The sequence below is a fragment of the Vulpes vulpes genome, chromosome 10, assembly GCF_048418805.1.
Source record: "Vulpes vulpes isolate BD-2025 chromosome 10, VulVul3, whole genome shotgun sequence".
Classification (NCBI taxonomy): domain Eukaryota; kingdom Metazoa; phylum Chordata; class Mammalia; order Carnivora; family Canidae; genus Vulpes; species Vulpes vulpes.
This window is the reverse complement of record NC_132789.1, coordinates 35,877,800-35,899,163: the sequence shown is the minus strand read 5'-3', so window position 1 is coordinate 35,899,163 and position 21,364 is coordinate 35,877,800. Positions and strand designations below refer to the sequence as shown.

Sequence of the window (21,364 nt, the reverse complement as noted above, 5' to 3'; positions counted from 1 at the left end):
TTCAATTAGTGGAGGCTAAGGAGTTGTGGAGTGTGTGTGTATACACATAAAAAAGGTTTTTTGTCTGTTTTTCTAACTCTAACGATGTCAAAGCAAATACATAAAGAGGATTTATTTATGGTCCATATTTCATCAGAAGCCATTAAAGGTACGTGCCAGGTTCTATACAGTCAACCAGTAGTTTCTCTGAAGTAAGCTGGTTTTATTTCAAAAACACACTGCCCTTTGCTCTATCTTGTAACAATAAATCTTACAAGTGTCCTAGGCCATCTGCTAGGAAGTGATTTACTCTAGTCAGTACAGGCCCAATTGATATTTGAAACAATCAAATCAGCTTCTCCTTGAACATACCTTAAGTCCTACGGGTGGCGTAAGAACGTTTCTGGGTTTCATTCCCAAGCTTCAAAGCAAAGCTGCTCTATGATTAAGCCCAAAATACTGGCAACAGAACACAGGTAGGAACGTGTGTGTGTCTGACTGAGGAAGGGAGCGTGTGTGTTGGCGTGGAGGGCCAGAATAACAGAGAATATAATGTATGGGAGGATAAAAGGAGAAAGAATGTGGAAAAAAAAAATCACTCCTCAGTTTATTCAACTCCTAATGTAAGATCACTGCACATAATTTTTTTTTCAGAAGATTGCTGAAAGCATAAAGATGGCCACATTCCACTCTATGACCCCATCCCTGTAGCTCTCTCCATAAACAAAGTCAGGAAGTCCGGAATGTCAGGACAGAAAGAACCAAGTTTTTATCTTTAAGAATGCAATCTTTTGCCGGAAAGATGTAAACGTTTTTTAGGAGGAGCTGCCAAGACAACCAGAGGTGAGCAGGTTCAAGACCTACCACACCGGGCAGCCCCTGTGGCGCAGCGGTTTAGCGCCGCCTGCAGCCTGGGGTGTGATCCTGGAGACCCGGGATTGAGTCCCACGTCGGGCTTCCTGCATGGAGCCTGCTTCTCCTTCTGCCTGTGTCTCTGCCTCTCTCTTTACTCTCTGAATGAATGAATAAATAAATCTTAAAAAAAAAAAAAAAAAAAAAGACCTACCACACCTGTAGCTTTTAACTTTTGGGGACATAAAACCCCTGAGACTCTGCCTAAAGGAATGGGACTTCTCCCCAGAGAAATGCACGTGCCCATAAAAATACGAACACAGCTGTGGGAGTTCAGACTCTAGCATCCCCAGGATCTCTGTGGACCGTATCACAGCCTGCTGTCCTGGGGACAGCCGGCGAAACTTCCATCCCACATCTGTATCTCCTGCATCAATCCCATGCACGGAAGTCTAATAATTTTACCCCAGTGAGCCCTATATTTAAAGTGTCTAAACAAATAGATGTTTAATATTTACATACTTAATTTCAAGTTAATAATGCAGATGTTTTTAAATTTGCTTTGAACTTACCTATTTTCCTGCATTCTGACTGTATATTCTGATCCATCAATGAACACAGATTTCTAACACATTCCTCAAATTCACTCATATCCCCAGACTTGTAAGGACAATTTTTTCTTTAAAACTCTTAGCAGAACAGTCTCCCACAAAGACATGAAATAGGACACTTTTAACTCTGCTCTCTCTTTCTGATAAAATGCATTAAACTTGGAATGTCACATTTTCCAAATGTGACAAAACCACTTTAAGAGATAGGCACATTAGCTTAAAAAAAAAACCTGGAAAATGTAAACCATTAATACAAATATAAGAACACAAATGAGTAATCTGTGCTAATGTATTTCAGAAATACACAATTGGGACCCTAACGTTTGAGGGTTGAGATGTGGTCAAGCCCTCTCATTTTAAAAATTAGAAAAAGACATGTGTGTTACTGAAAGCTATCTAGCAGGATAAGAATGGAGGTCTCCAAACAGCCCCTTTTGCTTATGTAAGTCGTTAAGAAGATTTTATCAAATCTTCAATAAAAAATGAAATTTAATTTGAAGTCTACAATTATGTTGTTAAATGAGGACTGATGACTATGTATGTGTTCCATTTAGGTAAAATATCTTAAGAAGGTACTTAGAGTCATTCAAAAAGCTCACCCAGAAAAACAACTAATAATTGTATGTTTTTGCTCTAAATGTACTCAGCTTAGATCTTTCTAAGCTCTTAATTCACGTTTCACATTTAACTAATATTACACAAAGTGTGTTTTTAAACACGATCCAGGAATATCAAATCAAACTTTAGACGACTCAGACAATTCCCATACTTAACGTAACAAATAAATGTGAAGTGCCAGAGGCAGGAGATGCTCTGGGAAGAAAATTACCAGGAAAAAAAAATATTTTTTAAGTTTTCTTACACATCTGACTGAAGCATCAGCTCCAATGAGGAATTCGGAGAAGCATCAGTTGGACAGCTTAGGACAAATGTAGAACTACAATGACTTAAGCATAAAGTTTTTTCTCCAGCAAAAATACAATACAAATAACTTCTTCCAGCCACAGGGTCTGGGTTTACCTTCCTGCCTTCAATTCCTCTAAAGCCAGAAAGAACAAAGGAGGCAGCAGTTCTGGGGGAGGGAAGGTAAACCCTAAGGACTCTCGCAGCTCATCACCTAGCTTCCAGGCAGCAGCACAGCGGAGGGGAGCCCGGACGAACAGAGCCTGACGTCCTTCCTGAGCAGATGAGACGGGACTGAGAACCTAGGGAGGCCACACTGGCTGGAGTTCATAGGGCAGAGTTCCAGAGAAGAGAGATGTGCAGGGATTCCCCTCGACTTTCGGCTGGTTCCAATCCACACATGCTTGCGAGAAACTATCCAAATCCAGGGAAAACACCAGAAGAGGACAGGTGCGAAAACTTACCAAAGCTAACACAGGGCCAGGAAGAGTCTACATCCCATAAGTCAGACCAGGAAAACCTCAAACTGTACAGGGTATCAAACAGATGTTCAGGAGAAACTGCCTCCATTGGGGGGGTGGGGCAAAATCAGCCCCCAAAAGACACGATCACAGAAACAAAAAGGTGAACCCAAACTAGAAGAATATATTTGTAAGGCATAAGCCTGAAAAGGACTTGTACCTAGAATATATACAAAGAAGTCTTCCAAAAATAAAAGATGATAACCCGATTACAAAATGGCAAAAGAGGGATCCCTGGGTGGCACAGCGGTTTGGCGCCTGCCTTTGGCCCGGGGCGCGATCCTGGAGACCCGGGATCGAATCCCACGTCGGGCTCCCGGTGCATGAAGCCTGCTTCTCCCTCTGCCTGTGTCTCTGCCCCTCTCTCTCTCTCTCTGTGTGTGACTATCGTAGATAAATAAAAATTAAAAAAAATAAAATAAAAAAAAAAATGGCAAAAGATGGGAACAGACCCTTCACCCAAGGAAACACAGGGACGGTAAATGAGCTCACGGAAACCTGCCCAACATCAGGAATGTTTAGGGAAATGCAAACTAAAACTACAGTGAGGAGCTACTATACACCCACCAGAACCGCGCAAGCCAAAAAGCCCTCCCCTATCAAGTGTGGCCAGGACGGAGAATAACTGAACTCTCGCATGTGGATCTGTCTTAAGAATGTGAACAGTCACCTACACATGACGCAGCTGGCCTACCTCCAAGTGCTACCCAAGAGAAACGAAAGCAGAGGTCCCACCAAGACAACCAAAAGTCACCGCAGCCTCATGTGTAACAGCCTTAAACTGCAACCAACCTAAATGTCTATCGCAAGCAGAATGGATGAACCAACTGTGGTGTATCTGTATTGTGGAAGACTATTCGACTTTTTTTTTTATCTTTTTTTTTTTTTAATTTTTAAAGGTTTATTTATTTATTAATAAATAAATGGGGCAGAGACACAGGCAAAGGGAGAAGCAGGCTCCACGCAGGGAGCCCGACGTGGGACTCGATCCCAGGACTCCAGGATCACACCCTGGGCTGAAGGCAGCACTAAACTGCTGAGCCACCTGGGCTGCCCACTATTCGGCTTTAAAAAGGAGTGACTATGGACACCCACAACAACGTGGATCAATCTCATAACCATTATGCTGAGTGAAAGAAGCCAAACCAAAAACTGTACCCAGCATACGGTCCCATATTCTGTAAGAGCCCAGGAAGAGTCATCTGTAGGGAGAGGAAGCAGATCAGGACTGTGTTCCAGGGAGCAGGAGCCACAAAGAAATCTTCACACGTGATGCATAGTCTGTTATCTTGCGATAGCTTCGTGTATACATACACACGCAAAAACTCAGCAAACTGCACACTTGAAATGGTGCCATTTACTTTACATCAATGCTACGTCAGTAAAACTGCTTTTAAGAAACTGAAACAAGAGTGGACATGCTAAGGTTAGTGAAAGTCTTCTGTGACCAACCTCAAGGATTCCTCCCATCAAGCCTTTACCAAACTCCACAGTTCAAATTAATTTTCTCCTTTAGTACTTTTTTTTTTTTTTAACAAGCATGTTTTAGTGCTATCACATAAATATCCTCCAAACTAGGACATGGGATCCTTGAGACAGTAATTAAATGTTTACCCTCAACTGCCTAAGACACTGGAGTAGAGTCTGAGTACACAGATCAGGGAAGCACACAGGAGGCAGTTGCTGCAATCCAGGACGAAGGTATTAGCCTGAATCCTGTTCCCTGCAGTTGGGGGTGGAGGGGGGTAAAGAAAAGTGGAAGGACCAGACAGAAAACTGGAAGCAAAAGCAAACCAAAACACACGGGGTGAGGGGATGTAGGTGACGGAGGCAGAGTCCAGCACGATACAGTTTGTGGGAGGACGATGGTAGCGAGGGCGAGCACAGGGACACGGGAGAACAGGGAGGAGTTCAGATGTTCCTTTAATGCTTCCCGACCACAACTGCACCCCAGGCGCCGGTTCTCAGCACCAAGGAGGGAACGCTGAAAGACAGTACCAGGCATCACAGGCCTGAGGTCCCCTGACAGTCAGAAAGTCTTTCCAGAAGTCAGCTGGACATTTGAAACTGGACTCAGAGCACAGCCAGGGAGCCCCAGTTTTAACCTTTACTTAGACCGTTTCTTCTGACAGGCAGCACCAGCAGAGCTCCCCAGGATACCTCCTGAGGCTCCGTGGAACCTTGATGTCAGAAAAGGAAAAAAAAGACCAGCAAACAGGTTCTGAGGACTTGAGATCTGCACACATTTCTAAGAACATTAAAAGACAGAATGCCCCCATTCCTATGGTCTAAGTAATTGACCAAAAAGCTATTTAAAAAACCAAAAACCACTTGTTGCCACCACAGGTGTATTTCAATGCTGCCATCTAATGTTAAAATGTGGAACTACACAACATCAAAAAACCATACTCATTCAACAATGAGATCTCAAAGTATCAAAGATTTGAGAGTCAATGAAAAGATAAGACAAAAAAATTAATGAGACTTTAATGGCAGTAACAAGTATTTACAGCAGTTGGTTTTGGTGTCTGAGAGTACCCATGATAAAATGAAAGCCCTCATGAGGCTAGCAATTTCAGTTCAGAATGTAAACCTTACTTTAAAAAAAGCAGGACACTTCCTGTGGATTGAATTCCTTACTGAATTGCCCCAATCTAGAAAGGAGAGAAAATTGAGTGGGAAATATCAGAGAGGGAGCCAGAACATGAGAGACTCCTAACTCTGGGAAACGAACAAGGGGTAGTGGAAGGGGAGGTGGGTGGAGGACGGGGTGACTGGGTGACGGGCACTGAGCGGGGCACTTGACGGGATGGGCACTGGGTGTTATGCTGTATGTTGGCATACAGAACTCCAATTAAAAAAATATTCAAAAAAATTCCCACAATCTAGAAATATAAAAATACATCAACAGAGATAATGGGGAAGGGAAGAATAGAATGAAATACGATAGGTCTTATCTCTTCTGTAAATCCAATCTGCTTTTCTTTCTTAAAAGATTTTATTTATTTCTTTGAGTGAGAGACCACGAGCAGGGGGAGGGGCAGAAGGAAAAGCAGACCCCTAGCTGAGCAGAGATCCCCCATGTGGGACTCAATCCCAGGATCCTGGGATCGTGACCTGAGCCTAAGGCAGATGCTTCACTGAAGGAGCCACCCAGACGCCCTCCAATCTGCTTTTCTAATCACAGCTGCCTAATTGCAAAAGCTGCTTAAATCTGCTTAAATAGTAGATGCGCTGGTTTAAACTTTAATCCCATCACTGTAGTGATGGTTCAAGAAGGAAAATAAAATTCAAGGTCCTAATAAGAGTCGAGGACCATGAACTCAAAGCACAGTTACACTCAGCCAAAATGCTGCCAATCAACATTTCTGTGAAAAGTAAAACCAAGCTCTTAAAACTATGCTGAAGAAATATTCAGAAACACTGAAGAGCATCTCTGTTTTAACATCAATATAACAAGGCAGACAGTAGCACATCAGTGTGGGGTGGAGGAGGGACTGGAGCGCAAGGGTAACCTGGGGACTCTGGAATTAGGTGAAGACATTTCACTCAAACAGCAATGACAAAATATTGCTCATATATAAACACACTCACAGACTCTAAATCCAAACACGAGAAATATTTTAAGAGTCACAGGAAAAAAAGGTTAATGTTTTGATAGAACAGATCAGAGAAAGTACAAAGATAAAAGACTATTACAGTCTTACTCTACCACACTGGCATGTGGTATTACTGTTGAGGGAGGCTGTGTAGGTAGAGGAGGGAATGGTACACGGGAACTCGAGAATTTTGGTGTGTACTTAAAACTGCTTTGAAAAACAAAGTCTATTAATTTTTAAAAATTATACTATATTCTCTTTGCTGAGTCTATGTCAGTTTTCTTTAGAAGTACTCTTAACTTGAGCACTGCTCATAAAATCCATATCAATCTGTTTTTGGACAGAAATCTAATAGAAGTCTCTAAAAACGCTTTCTTCCTTTATCTATTTAAGATGATTTAATCTTGAATCAGCTACACAAATATTTGTTAAAACCTCATCCGTCTTTTAGTACAGAGATAACCCGTCCCTGAAAAGCACCTGCTACTGTCTTCACAATTACGGATTCTCTTTCCATCAGTAGAAAACAAGATGAGGGATCCCTGGGTGGCACAGTGGTTTGGCACCTGCCTTTGGCCCAGGGCGCGATCCTGGAGACCCGGGATCGAATCCCACGTCGAGCTCCCTGCATGGAGCCTGCTTCTCCCTCTGCCTGTGTCTCTGCCTCTCTCTCTCTCTCTCTCTGTGACTATCATGAATAAATAAATAAAATCTTTAAAAAAAAAAAAAAAAGAAAACAAGATGACTTCCTGTCGTACAAGGTCAAACCATCCTTCAACGTTTTACACTGTTTCACAATCTCACACAGTTATACAATTACGTGGGGCTTTTATATGCATTTCTGTTTTCTCTAGATAATAAAGGTCACAAGTGCAATGAGTCTGGTCTTACTCATCACCATTTCCAGGTCCTATAACATTGCCTGACATATATCAGCAGGTGTTTTAAAATACTGTCGAATGAATCTTTTCAATTCACAAAGTTGAAATCATCCAAAAGGAGTAGACTTTCTTCATCTTACTGATGAAAGCATCTCATTATATAAGTGCTTTAAAGACATCATCTCATTTCATTATCACAACCATCCTGTATGTTAAGGAGACGCAACTCCTTTCACAAGGTTGGAATCTGCAGCATCAATAAATCAGAACCAGGACCCAAACTAAAGTCCAATTATCTGCCTACAGCATCACACTACCTCTGTATTATTGCATCTGATTCCACAAGCCATGCACAAAAATTAGCTTCATTAGCTTCTAAGTATAGAGAGTCAGCTGCTACCTAATATAATGAAGCAATCAATTAGTTGCATTTTTCCCTCTGTGTTTCAACTGTGAGATAAGCAAATTATAAGAAGATAAGCTAAGTGGGCGGCTCAGTCAGATAAGCATCTGACTTCAGCTCAGCTCATGATCTCAGGGTCCTGGGATCAAGCCCCACATCAGCTCCCTGCTCAGCAGGGGAGTATGCTTCTCCCTCCTTTTACACCCCTCTCCCCCACTCATGCTTGAGCACACTCTCTCTCTCTCTCAAATAAATAAATAAAATCTTAAAAAAAAAAAAAAAGCTAAAAACTACAATTTCACTTTAAGATAAAAACAAATAAAATTTCCTAGAGAGGGGAGCCTGGGTGGTTCAGTCAGTTAAGCGACTGACTCTTTGATTTTTGGCTCAAGGCGTGATCTTAGGGTGGTGCAACAGAGCCCTACATCAGGCTCCAAGCTGAGTGGGAAGTCTGCTTGAGATTCTCTCTCTCTGCCCCCCACCCATCAGCTCACACATGCTCTAAATCAATCAATCCTTCAAAAAATAGTGGTGATGGTTGCACCACTCTGAATGTACTAAAAAGCCACAGAATCATACAGTTTAGAAGGGTGAACTAACTGTATGGTGTATGAACTATTTCTCAAAACTGTTTTTAAAAAGGAACTCTGGCATGAGACCATGGTAGTGGGGAAGGCTGTGCACATGTGGGGGCAAGGAGTATGTGGGCAATTTCTATACCTTCTACTCAATTTTGCTGTGAACCAGAAAGTGCTCTAAAAAATAAACTCTGTTTAAAAAATAAAATGAAGTTGTCCTGTTTATAGGAATCCTGATCACCTCCACATAACTGCAAGAACCCTAATTTTTAAAAAATATTCAATTATTTTACAATGTATTTAAGGCAGAGAAGTGAACTAATAATTTTAAAACACATTTTTAGTAATCACATCATAAACATTTTAGAGTCATCTTGTAAAAAAAATTCTAATGAAGGACTATTTTTCTGAATTAGTAAATTCTTTAAAAATTACTTACACTTTTGCCAAAAGATTATTTCATTTCCATCCCCTTTTTCCTTTTACTAAATACCTATATTGTTTGACTAGAAACAGCTATGTGTACAATCCTCACAATCCAGTTTGGGACACTTCTATGCCCTAAAAACTTCCTGGTACCCATGTGGAGTCAATCTCTGCTTCCACATCCAGATCCAGGCAGCCATTAAAAAACTTTCAACTGTAAAGTTTGGCTTTTTCTAGAAATTTCAAACAAGCAGAATCATTCAAAGTATAGTGCAACCAACTTCTTTCAGTTAGAATAATGTTTGTGAAGTCATTCATTTTGTTGTACCTGTCAGTAGTTCATTCTTTTTCATCGTCGAGTGAGTAGTATCCTATCATACGGACATACCACATTGTGTTTATCCATTTATTAGCTGGTGGACATTTGAATTATTTTCAGTCTTTAGCTATTACAAATAATACTGCAGTAAGCAGTCACATAAAAGTCTGTGTAGACATGTATTTCATTTTTGTAAGGGACTTAGAACTAAATTTGCTAAGTCATATGGTAGATGTTTGACTTTTTAAGAAGCTGCCAAACTTTTCCAAAATGGCTGTATAAATTTTACATTCCCACCAGCAATGTATATATAAGGTTTCCAATTTCTATACATCTTGCCAACAGTTAGGACAATTTTTTTTTTTTTTTTTTGCTTTAATTTAAATTTTAGCCAGTGAATAAGAAGAACATCCAGCCTTTTCCTCCTGTGTTTCTGCTGTACTCTCCCACTCTATCACACTCATACCACTTCTGGTCACCAAACATGGGGCATCTTTCCCGCACCAAGCAATTCACTGAGATACCAGCGAGGTATCCGGCCATTTAACTCACCTCTGACACTGTGTACCTGTAGACAGCGTCACAGTCCAGGAAGGCCTCAGTCCCAGGAGATTGTCCACCACTCACCCCCCTCTAGGAGGAGGTCCCAGGCTATCCACTTCTGTTCAACTTTTTTTAATTTTTTTTTTTAATTTTTATTTATTTATGATAGTCACAGAGAGAGAGAGAGAGGCAGAGACACAGGCGGAGGGAGAAGTTGAACAGAACTTTGGCTACAAATCAAAGGTTCCCTCGACCTCCCCCTCAGTTTATTAACTTGCCAGAGCAGATCACAAAACTCAGGGAAACACATTTACCAGTTTATTATAAAAGGATATGAAGGACACAGAAGAATGTCCACATGGAAGAGATGGGAAGGGCCAGGTACATGGAACGGGGCACAGAGCTTCCACGCCCTCTTCAGGCCAAGTCACTCTCGGCACCACTACTTCTTTTTCTACATCAACCCAGAAATGCCATAAACCTCAAACTTTTTTGGAATTTTATGACATCTTCATCACAAAGGCAGGACTGATCATTAGCTCCATTTCCAGTCCTTCTCCCTTCTCAAAAAATTGGGACTCAGGTCTGAAAATTCCAAGCTTCTATCATGGCTTGGTCTCTCTCAGTGACAAGCTCTCATCCTGGAGCTCTCCAGGGTCCCACCCAAAGCTGCCTCATTAGAACAAAAGACATTCGGATCACCCAGGAAATTACATGGTTTCAGGAGCCCTATGTCAAGAATCTGGGGCAGAGATCAATATATATTTTTCCTATTACTTCACACCCAGTTTAGGGGGCATACTGGTGGCATTTCACTGTGATATTAATACCTAACGATGGGGAGTGTCTTTTCACGTGCTTATTTGCCAGAGTTATCTTAACTGTCTGTTAAAATCTCAGGCCCTTCTTAAAAACTGGGTTGGGGGGATCCCTGGGTGGCGCAGCGGTTTAGCGCCTGCCTTTGACCCAGGGCGCGATCCTGGAGACCCGGGATCGAATCCCACGTCGGGCTCCCGGTGCATGGAGCCTGCTTCTCCCTCTGCCTGTGTCTCTGCCTCTCTCTCTTTCTCTATGTGTGACTATCATAAATAATAATAAAAAAAAATTTAAAAAAAACTGGGTTGGTCTCTTTATTGAGATGTAATGTCTCTATACATTCCAGATTCAAATCCTTAATCAAATATGTATATTTTGCAAATATTTTCTCCACATCTACGGCTTATCTTCTTATTTTCCAGATAGTGTTTTTAGAACTGCAAAATGTTTTGTTTTGATGAAGTCCATTTTATCAAATTTTTTGATGGATCAAGCTTTTGAGTGTTTTAGCTACAAAATCTTGACCTAATCCAAGATTTATTCCCACGTTTTCTTCTAAGAGTTTCATAGTTTTATCTCTTATATTTAGGTCACTGATCCTCCATTTTCTTCCAAAATATTTCCAATTTTACATTTAAATCTATGACCCATTTTTGTGTGTAGCAGGATGTAAGCGTCTAAGTGTCATTTTTTAACATACGGATATCCAATTGTTCCAGCACCATCTGTTGAAGACTATCCTTTTTTTCCAATGCATTACCCCCTGGCATCTTTGTCGAAAATTGACTATATATGAGTCTATTACTGACTTGGTTATTGACACTGATTTATTTCTCTATGGCTATAGTTTTATAGTAAGTTCTGAAGTGAGATATTTATGAGTTTTTGTTGCTTTGTTCTTTTTCAAAATTGTTTCAGCTCTTCAAGGTACTTTGCATTTCTGTATAAATTTTAGAATAAACCTCTCATTTTCTATAAAGAGACCTATTGAGACTGTAATAGGGATTGCATTCAGTCTATAGATGATCGACCTGTTTTCCAATTCATAAAGATAGTATATCTCTCCATTTATTTGGGTCATCTTTAACTTCTCTCTGTAATGTTTCATAGCTTCCAGTGTACATAAATACTCATTTTGAAACACCAATAATAAATATCTTACTTAAACTTTAAACCTGGTATCAAATTATAATAGTAAATACTAATTATATTACTAATAATAATACTGTTTACTAAGTTTTTACAAAAATTATTTAAGAACCTTTCCAACACAATTTTCAGTTTGCCATTCAACAATGGCATAAATAACAATGAACAGATAGAGTAAGAATCTGTTACCTTATGAAATCTACAGGTTATAAACCACTCATAAAACTAAATAGGAAAGAAGTTAATACCTACCTCAAAGATGGAAACTGCTTTCACTATTCTATCCACAAAGTGTCTACCACAAAGGTAGCAGAAACTAAACAGTCTAGTTTTCTTCCCTAACTCCCATCAAACCCAACAAAATTCCATAAACTAGAGTCTCTCTCACTCACTCACACACACACACACACACACACACACACACAACACAAACACAAATTCTCTCTACATGTATGAGAAAGATAATACTGAAAACACAATCAAATAGACAATCTTCAGTCTCTCTCTTAATCTTTATAGCATTTTTTGTCTCTAATTTTGAATGTATAAGCTTTCACAGAAGCATATCTGTCAAATAATATAGGGCTCAGGTTCTATCACAGGTTTAAATTATAAAAAGTTTTTTTTTTATTTTAAACGTTGAAAAGTATGTTAACAAAGGCTTTTCCATGAGAAACCCTCATTCCAAATAAAAACATTCTGCAATTCCTACGAGAAGCCATGTATAATTATGCTATTTATAATAGGAAAAAAAAACCTACCCAAATGTCCAGTGACCAGATGCTATAAACTGTGGTACTTCTTTACTGAGTATCATACACTACTGAATATTGTATTATAGTAAAAATGTCTATTTTTTTACTTTATAGTATATACAGCATGATGAAAATGTTAACTGTAACACTGAAGGAAGAAAAAAAGAAAATCCAGTCCCAGAAGACAATGAGCATCTGACTCTGAGCAAAACTAAACGTACTTTTTGCACACATACATTTATAATAAAAATAATCTTTAAAGAGGCAAAGCAATGATATCTGCCAACTTGAGAGGAACAAATTATATGGGATGAGGAGCAGAGGGGGCAAGAGGAGACAGGAATAGGAACCACTGCACATAGGAATTATTAGTAATGCTCTAGTTCCTGGGTTGCACAAAGGATTTAAACATATTATAATTCACATTATGTCATCAAATTCATTCATAAGCCTAGTGATTATATTAAAATATTTTAAAAATTACAAGCAATACTTATTTTTTTTTAAATCACCCATTATAAAACATCTTCCAGAAGCTTAACTAGGCACTCAAGAGAATACACATCAAAAACAACTTTTTTAAGTTTTTACCTTTGTTTCTGTTCAATTGCTTTGTCCAAGTGCTGGAAGATATCCTGAAACAGGGTGCAGCTGGATCGACTATTAATAGTATACCCATAGCCTCTCTTCCAATATTGCTTCAGGTCATTTAAATATTCTAATACCTAAAAATAAAGATTTCAAGAATCATTAATATTACGTTTCTTTATGTTGAGATTCCTAATTTAATAATGATTCTAGGAAAGTTTACATTGTTTAATTATCGTTCTACACAAAGTACAGTAGAATCTTAGCATTCATCAAGTTTCTATTTGCCATTTCAAGCTTTTAAGAGTGCCCCAAAGGTCCATGACACAGAGAGATTTAGGGTAAGACACAAATCTGAACTGTGGGAATGTAGAGGCTGGCATGCAAGAGCAAGTTAGTAGTACTCATGGCCAATAATCCAGCATCCGTGACAGTTCAGGACTGTCAGAGGTTTAAAGACATGTGCTCACTTCCTCTTTCTGCCAAAATTATATTGAAGTGATAGCAAAAAAATATACAGAAAAAAAGATACAACAGAAGAATATTCACTATAGCGTGGAAAGACACTAGCAATGGATAGAGAACTGTTAAGAATTTTATGAAGCTAGAAACTAGACAAAAACAAGTTGCTTTGATTCATGTACCAGTTTTGCAAAAATAGTAATAATTTAGATCAAGGATATAGAAAAGGAATGTATATTGCTACAGATGTTCTAATGGGCAAATTGGCGAGATCCATAAAAACACACATTTCTATGGCCCATTTCTTATGAAGTCATAGTCACAGATGAACCTAAGAGAGAATGTCTAAGAATGTTTTACAGCAGCACTGCTTATAGATAGAGCAGAAAAAAGAGATTCCTGGAAATATCGAAATTTGGTTTCAATGGTTGACTAAACTATGGTATACACATACTATGGAATACTATGTAGTTATTTAAAACTTCTATATCATAGATCTACGTGTACTAATGTGGAAAGATCTCCAAGACATACTGCATGAGAAGGGCAGGTTAAGAATAATAAATACAATATAAAACCATTTATCACCAAGACACGCATACCCACAACACACACTATACTGTTTATAGTTCTAAGAATGATATAGATTATAAATAGCACAGAAAAATGTTGAAAGAGACACATCACAGGGACTGATCTCTATGGAGAGGTCTTGAATTGGAATTGGTGATTAACGTAGACTTTCTTTGAATGTTAAACTTCATACTCATGTATCACATGGTCAAACACCCAAACTAGAGGACTAAAACACCAATGAAAAGAGGTACAGCGGGCGCCTGGCTGGCTCAGTTGGTAGATCAAGAGAACTCTTGATCTTGGGAGTGTTGAGTTCAAGCCCAACGTTGGGACAGAGCTTACATAAAAATAAAAATAAACATAAAAATAGGTACAAGGCTCTGTAGTAATTACGAGTTATTCTTCCCCGAAGAAGCCCCTAGAGAAACTAAGCACAAGCCATAAGTTTAAATGCAGGAGCAAGGGCACCTGAGCAAGGGCTCAGTGGCCAAGCGTCTGCTTTGGGTTCAGGTTGTGATCTCAGGATCCCAGGACTGAGGCCCGCACTGGGTTCCCTGCTCCATGGGGAATCTGCTTCTCTCTCTCCCTCTGCCCCTGTCCACCAAATCTCTCCTCCTCGCTCTACTCTCTCTCAAATAAATTAATTAAATAAGTAAATAAAAATTTTAAAAAAATTTTTTTTTAATCTTGAAGATTTTTTAAAAATCACACATGCACTATTGAAACCTTATCTTAAAAGAATTTGAAAATGTAAATAAGAAGTTTTTCTAGGAAAATCTAAAATTACCCAAATTGATGCAGAAAAATCTGACTATACCAAATACCCAGAGACAAAGATCTACCTGAAAGACACCACGCATACTCAGTTTTAAGTAGGAGTTCTACCCAACCTTCAAGAAGAATTAGTTCCTAATATTTAAACCATTCCAGGCACAGGAGAGGATGGAGAGCTTCTTAACTCACTTTAGGGGGATGATGGAAGCCTGTACCCAAAACCCAACAGAGAAAGCACAAAGGAAAGGGGCGAGGAGCGAAACTGCAGCCCACTGCACTACAATTCCTGTCCTCTCAACTGTGGCTCACACAAACATCCCCCCTACCTTCTAACCCCTCTTCCAGGAAAAGGAATAGTGTCAGGCCAGTAGTACCATCACAGATGAGCCCGGGCCCTAAGCCAACCTCACTGTAAACATAATTTACTGAATGTGAAATACATCGCTGCCCCCTCCCCAAATTCAGCAGTATACTGAAAGAATGCACCGTCTGCCAGGATGGAGTGACTGACATTAGGCATGCCCTCCAGACATAAACAAGTAGAAAACAGGACAAAATATGTACAATAAATGTTTTCAGTCACTGAGTAATGAGCACCGAACTGAGATAACGGAGACAAGGGGAACAAAACAAACCCTACAACTGCCCCAGGTTTCTGCCTGGAGGCAACTGCAAAACTGTGGCACAGGAGGGGGGTGGCGATCAGGGTAAGGGTGGGGGTGGGGGTGGGGGAAGGGGATGATGTGCAGAATCCTGCAGTCTTGCTGAATTGAGGAATCAGAAAGCAGTCTTAAGGGGCTGGAATCAGCAGGGCAGTGTGCCGGGAAGGAGGAAGCTACACAGGAAAACCATTCCAGAAACCTGGGGTCCTCTTGATTTTGCTGCTAATGTTGTGAATAAGTTGAATCCCAGACCTATCACAAAGCTGGGAGATATTCAAGTTCCAAGCAACTGAGGTAGGAGAATTTCAGTAGACACCCAGACATCCACAATTTCAATACAGACCCCAGAAGGGTCACACTTGAATAGTAAAGGCATTTTTACGAATAAAGGATTAGGGTTTTGTGGGTCAGAATTGGATTATGAAACTCAGAAATAAACCTCAAAAGGATCAAGCTGACCCACAAAAGTAAACTGCAAAATAAAACAAAATTTGAAACTCTTTAAAGGAAGGCAACAGAGGTGTCTGGGTGGCTCAGATGGTTAAGTGTCTGCTTCAGCTCAGGTCTGATCTCAGGGTCCTGGATGGGGCCCCATGTGGGGTTCCCTGCTCAGTGGGGTGTTTGCTTCCCTCTCCCTCTGCTCCTCCCACCCGCTTGTGCGCTCGCGCTCTCTCTCTCTCTCTCTCTCTCTCTCACACACACACACACACAAATGAGTAAAAAAGAAATCTTTAAAAAATATAAACTAAAGGAATGCAAAAAAATTTAGGCATTCAACAACATAATATTCACAATGTCCAGCAGTTAATAAAAAAATTGCTAGAAACACATGAACAGGAAATGTAAGCTCTAACTAGGAGAAAAAGCAGTCTGTAAAAGTATTTATCTTAAGAAAGAAAATATGCAAGCATGATTCAATACTAGAAAATGTACTATCATAATTTACTATGTTGGAAGATTAAAGAAGAAAAAACCACAATCATCTTCCTAGATGACAAAATTCAACACACATTCCTGATTTTAAAAACACTAAATAAGTAGAAGGCTTCAGTAAGCAAGAAATAAATTTCCTTAATTGGTAATGATAACTGATGTAGGAAACAAAGGCAGAAGGAAATACAAATAAAATTAAATATCCTTAGTAACCTGCAGCCCACTGATGAATACCTGAGATGGGGAGAGTGTAATGTCCTCCAGAAAGCTCCCAACTTAATGTCTTAGCAGTAATGCCTTGTTAGAGGGAAAAACCACCTGAGCTTGACAAAAGCAAGGCCTCTGGTATCCAGCAGGTCCTCTTTACATATGAAAGTTCTCTGAAAACCTCCCCCAACTTCCAAGTCTACCATCAGCCACCCCTCACAACCCTGTCCTGTCCCAGAGCTTTAATAAAACCACCTTTTTGTACCAAAGATGTCTCAAGAATTCTTTCTTGGTCGTCAACTCCAGACCTTACCCCACCAAACATCACCTATATTCCAAAACTATATCACAGGGTACACTTGGAGGAGCAAAATCAACAATTTTTTTGTCTGAAACCAAGACCTTCAGAATGAAGCCAGAGGGGAGCCTCTCCAGACTGTACAGGATACGCTAGCAGGCGACAGACAGGTATTCCATGTTGCAAGGATCTCAGAAGACAGCAGCTCTAAAATGGAAGAAACGCTACTCATCCCCGAATAGCAGCTCATCCGACTGGCTGGCTAGGGAGCAAGAAAAGCTAAACTCCAAAGATAAGTAATAATTAGAAAAGGGGACTAGCAGAGCATCCCAAAAAGCAAAGGAAAAAGATAAGAAACATAAGCTCGGGGCAGCCCGGGTGGCTCAGCGATTTAGCGCTGCCTTCAGCCCAGAGTGTGATCCTGGAGACCAGGGATCCAAGTCCCACATCGGGCTCCCTGCATGGAGCCTGCTTCTCCCTCTCTCTATGTCTCTCATGAATAAATAAAATCTTAAAAAAAAAAAATAAAAGAAAGAAACATAAGCTGGCATAACAACAAAAACAGTAAAATTTGAAGTTCTACATAACCTGTGATCCAGCAACTCTACCACAGACACAGACCTCCAGAAATGTCTGTGTGTGCCCCAAGAGACCTACATGATAAGGTTAATACCCCCAAACTGCAAACAGCCCAAATGTCTACCAAAAAGATAATGGACTAAAGAAAAAAACCCTGATAATTCATAAAATAGAATGTTATGCAGCAATGAAAATACATTAACTACTGTGACATGCAGCATCATAGGTGAATCTTAAAAACATGATGTTGAAGAGAGACATCTGGGTGACTTAGTTAAGTCCCTGAGCAGGGAGCCTGCTTCTCCCTCTCCGTCTGCCCCTCACCCTGCTCGTGCTCCCTTTGTCTTTCTCAAATAAATAAATATATATTTTTAAAAAACATAATGCTGAAAACTAGGTACAAAAAAAAGTGTGTTGGAACACTTGGGTGGTTCAGTGGCTAAGTGTCTGCCTTCGGCTCAGGGCGTGATCCCAGGGTCCTGGGATGGAGTCCCGCATCAGGTTCCCTGCAGGCAGCCTGTGTCTCTGCCTCTCTTTCTGGGTCTCTCATGAAAAAATAAAATCTTAAAAAAAAGGGGGGGCATGATTTCATTAAAGTTAAGGTAAATCATTACTTGTGAAAAAATTAAAAATCAGTAAACACTAAATTAGTGTAATGAAGAAAACCATGAAAATACAAATACAGGGGCACGTGGGTGGCTCAGTCAGTTAAGCATCTGCCTTCAGCTCAGGTCATGATCTCAGGGTCCTAGGGTAGAGCCCTGCATCCAACTCTGCTCAGGAGGGAGAGCCTGCTTCTCCCTCTTCCTCTGCCCCCACCCCCACTTGTGTTACCACATGCTCTCTCTAATAAATAACCTTTAAGAAAAAGAAAAAAAAGAAAATACAAATACACAAGTAATAATAATGGGGAAATAATCTCCTATACAGAGAGAAAATATTTTGTTTAAAAAATTGCAAGATAGGAGCCCCTGGGTAGCTCAGTCTGCCTTCAGTTCAGGTCATAGGTCTTGATCTCAGGGTCCTGAGATCCAGCCCAGAGTCAGGCCCCACACAGGGCATGGAGTCAGCTAGCAATTCTCCTCCCCCTCCTCTCCATCCCCCTGCCACTCGTGCACACATTCTCTCTAAAATAAATATATCTTTTTAAAAAAATGTTGAGATAAATCTACTAAACTCTATAAATAAATCTGAAAACCTGAATTTTTTTTTATTTATTTTTTTTTTAGAGAAAGAAAAAGAGAGTGAGCACATGCGTGAGAGACAGCGTGCAACTGGATGGGGGCAGAGTGAGAGAGAAAGAGAATCTAATCTTAAGCAGGCTCCACATCCAGCTCAGAGCTCACAATCCTGAGATCAAGACCTGAGTGGAAATCAAGTCAGACTTTTAACTCACTGAGTCACCCAGGTACTTCAAACCTGAATGATTTTTATAAGAAAATATTAAATACCGGGATCCCTGGGTGGCGCAGCGGTTTAGCGCCTGCCTTTGGCCCAGGGCGCGATCCTGGAGACCCGGGATCGAATCCTACATCGGGCTCCGGGTGCATGGAGCCTGCTTCTCCCTCTGCCTGTGTCTCTGCCTCTCTCTCTCTCTCTCTCTCTCTCTCTCTGTGTGACTAATAAATAAATAAAAATTAAAAAAAATAAATTAACCAAAAAAAAAATAAAAAAAGAAAATATTAAATACCAAAACTGACTCCAGAAGAGACAGAAAATCAAGATACACTCATTACAGTATAAAATATATACAAAGTTGCAAAAAACTATCCAGCATAAAAGTACTAGTTCATGTGTCATTTCTTTTCTAAAAGTTGACTGCCATCAACTTTCTCCTTTATGTATCCCTATACCTTATTCATATCTCTTATAGCCACACTGTCTTACTGCGGGTTGTGTCTTTCACTCCCTAGAAGACAATGCCTATATTATGTTAGAATCTTTAGTTCCAACCAAGTGCCTAGCACCAAGCAGGCCCCAAACAATATTTGCTTAATGAAGGCACATATGGTCCAGCATTTCACAAGGTTTTGGGTATCTAAAAATCTCTGTGATTCTCAGAATTTCATAAATGTCTATTCATTTTCAATTTTTAAAAAATATCCTGATAAACAATTTCAAACGTAAAAAATAGTGAACAGTAATATAATGAATCCCTGTGTACCCATCATCCAACTTCAATAATAATCAATATTTGGCCAATCCCATTTTAGTTATCCTCCACTATCACCACTGGATTATTTTAAAGCAAATCCCAGACATTTTGTTTCATCTGTAAATTTTTCAGTATATAAACCTATTTCACAGTGTAAAGTTCTAAGCATAATTTATTTTCTGTCAAATCTTTAAAAAAGAAAATCACAGAAAACATAAATAAATCAAAAGAGAACTTTGTATTTTTAAATAAAAATTATTTGCTCTCTGTATATATAAAGAAAGCTCTTATTCAATTAATTTAATAAACATGTATTTCAAATTTTCAGATCATAAGAAGTTATTTATTTACAAAGGAAAAAAAGTATCTCCACAATGGAGAAATCTGCCAGGTATCCCTTTACTCAAATGATCACACAAATCATCATCAATAAGGTGACAAAAAAAACATGCACCGGAGGACACATCACTTACAGAGCATTCTTGTCAAAAATGCTGAAACCTTAATCTAATCAAAAGTTGAAAATCAAACACAAAGGCATTCTGGCAGAAAAAAGGGCAGGGGGGGTGGCGCTGGACGTCTGCAAAAGGCCAATGTATAAAAGAGAAAAGAAAGGCTGGGGTACTTTTCTAGATTAAAGGAAACTAAAAAGACATGTGACAAGTAAATACAATGAGTGATCCTTCAATAGGCCTTGAATTTAAAGGGAAAAAAAAAAAACCCTCTAAATAAGACAAATGTGAAAGCTTCAGTAGTGGCTATATACTAGACAATTATTGTACTATTACATATATATATAATTATATTTTATCTATGTAGCAGAATGTTATTTTTTAGATACAAGGGTGAAGTGCTTTCATGTCTGCAAAGAAAAAAGATTACATACATGAGGTAGACAGAATAAATGGCCCCCCCAAAGATGTCTACATCCTTATCTCTAGAACCTATGAATATGTTCTCTTTCATGACAAAAGGGAATTTGCCAGTGTGATTAAGGATAGTAAAATGAGAAAAATTATTCTGGGCTACTTAGGTGTGCTAATGTAACCAAAAAGATCCTTATAAGAAGGAGTTAGGAAGGACGGTCAGAGTAGGAGCTATAAGCATAGAAGCAGAGGTCAGAGTGATTTAAAAAAAAGAGGATGAGCAAGGGGAAGTCGGCTTGGATGTGAGGGGTGAGTCCTCAGCACAGGGAAAGCAGCTTGCGCTTGAATCAGAAGCTGTCGGTACTTGCAAGAGACCACCTGGCCAGAGCTGCTCCGAACAGAGGGGCAGAGAGCAGAGGCCAGGGGAGCATGGGCCAGACATTCCACCAATGGCAGGAACCTGGGCAAACGAAGTTGTTGTTCTGCTAAGACGTGAATTTCCCTTGCCAGCATGCATCAGCAAGGTACTCAAAGTTGCTTCTCTATCAACTTTTTTCCCTAGAGTAATCTGGGTGGGGAGACAAGGGAGGTGAGTAATTTGACCCATGTGACCCCAAGTTTCAGTCTACACCTATACTGGCATAATTACTAATTCTGTGGTCAGGAGGTTTCTAAGTGATGGGCTGGGGCAGTCAGAGGGGAGCAGCAGACAGAGGAAATACCACGCACCGTTACCCCTGGGGCTCAGTGACTGAGAGGAGTCGTCCACTGAGGGTCCTGTCTTCTTCCAGCTCACCTGCTGAGTCCCGTTCCCACATGAGCACAGGAATACACAAAACCACCTTTGGCCAAACCACCTGGTTGTGGTCACTTTGGTCTTTGAGCAACGAAATAAAGCACTCGCTTACCCTCAAATAGTACATTAGCCC

General features: G+C 39.9%; 1 protein-coding gene across 2 annotated transcripts in view; it reads right to left on the bottom strand.

The window, feature by feature from the left end:
• MINPP1 (multiple inositol-polyphosphate phosphatase 1) overlaps positions 1–21,364 on the bottom strand; it is a 48,278-nt gene that overhangs the window by 16,541 nt on the left and 10,373 nt on the right. The window contains exon 4 of one of the 2 annotated variants that reach the window (XM_026014772.2): positions 12,927–13,060. The exons of the other annotated variant lie outside the window; for it this stretch is intronic. Coding sequence (XP_025870557.2) covers positions 12,927–13,060 — 134 coding nt within the window. The remainder of the gene's footprint in view (positions 1–12,926; positions 13,061–21,364) is intronic. 2 annotated transcript variants of the gene reach the window in all.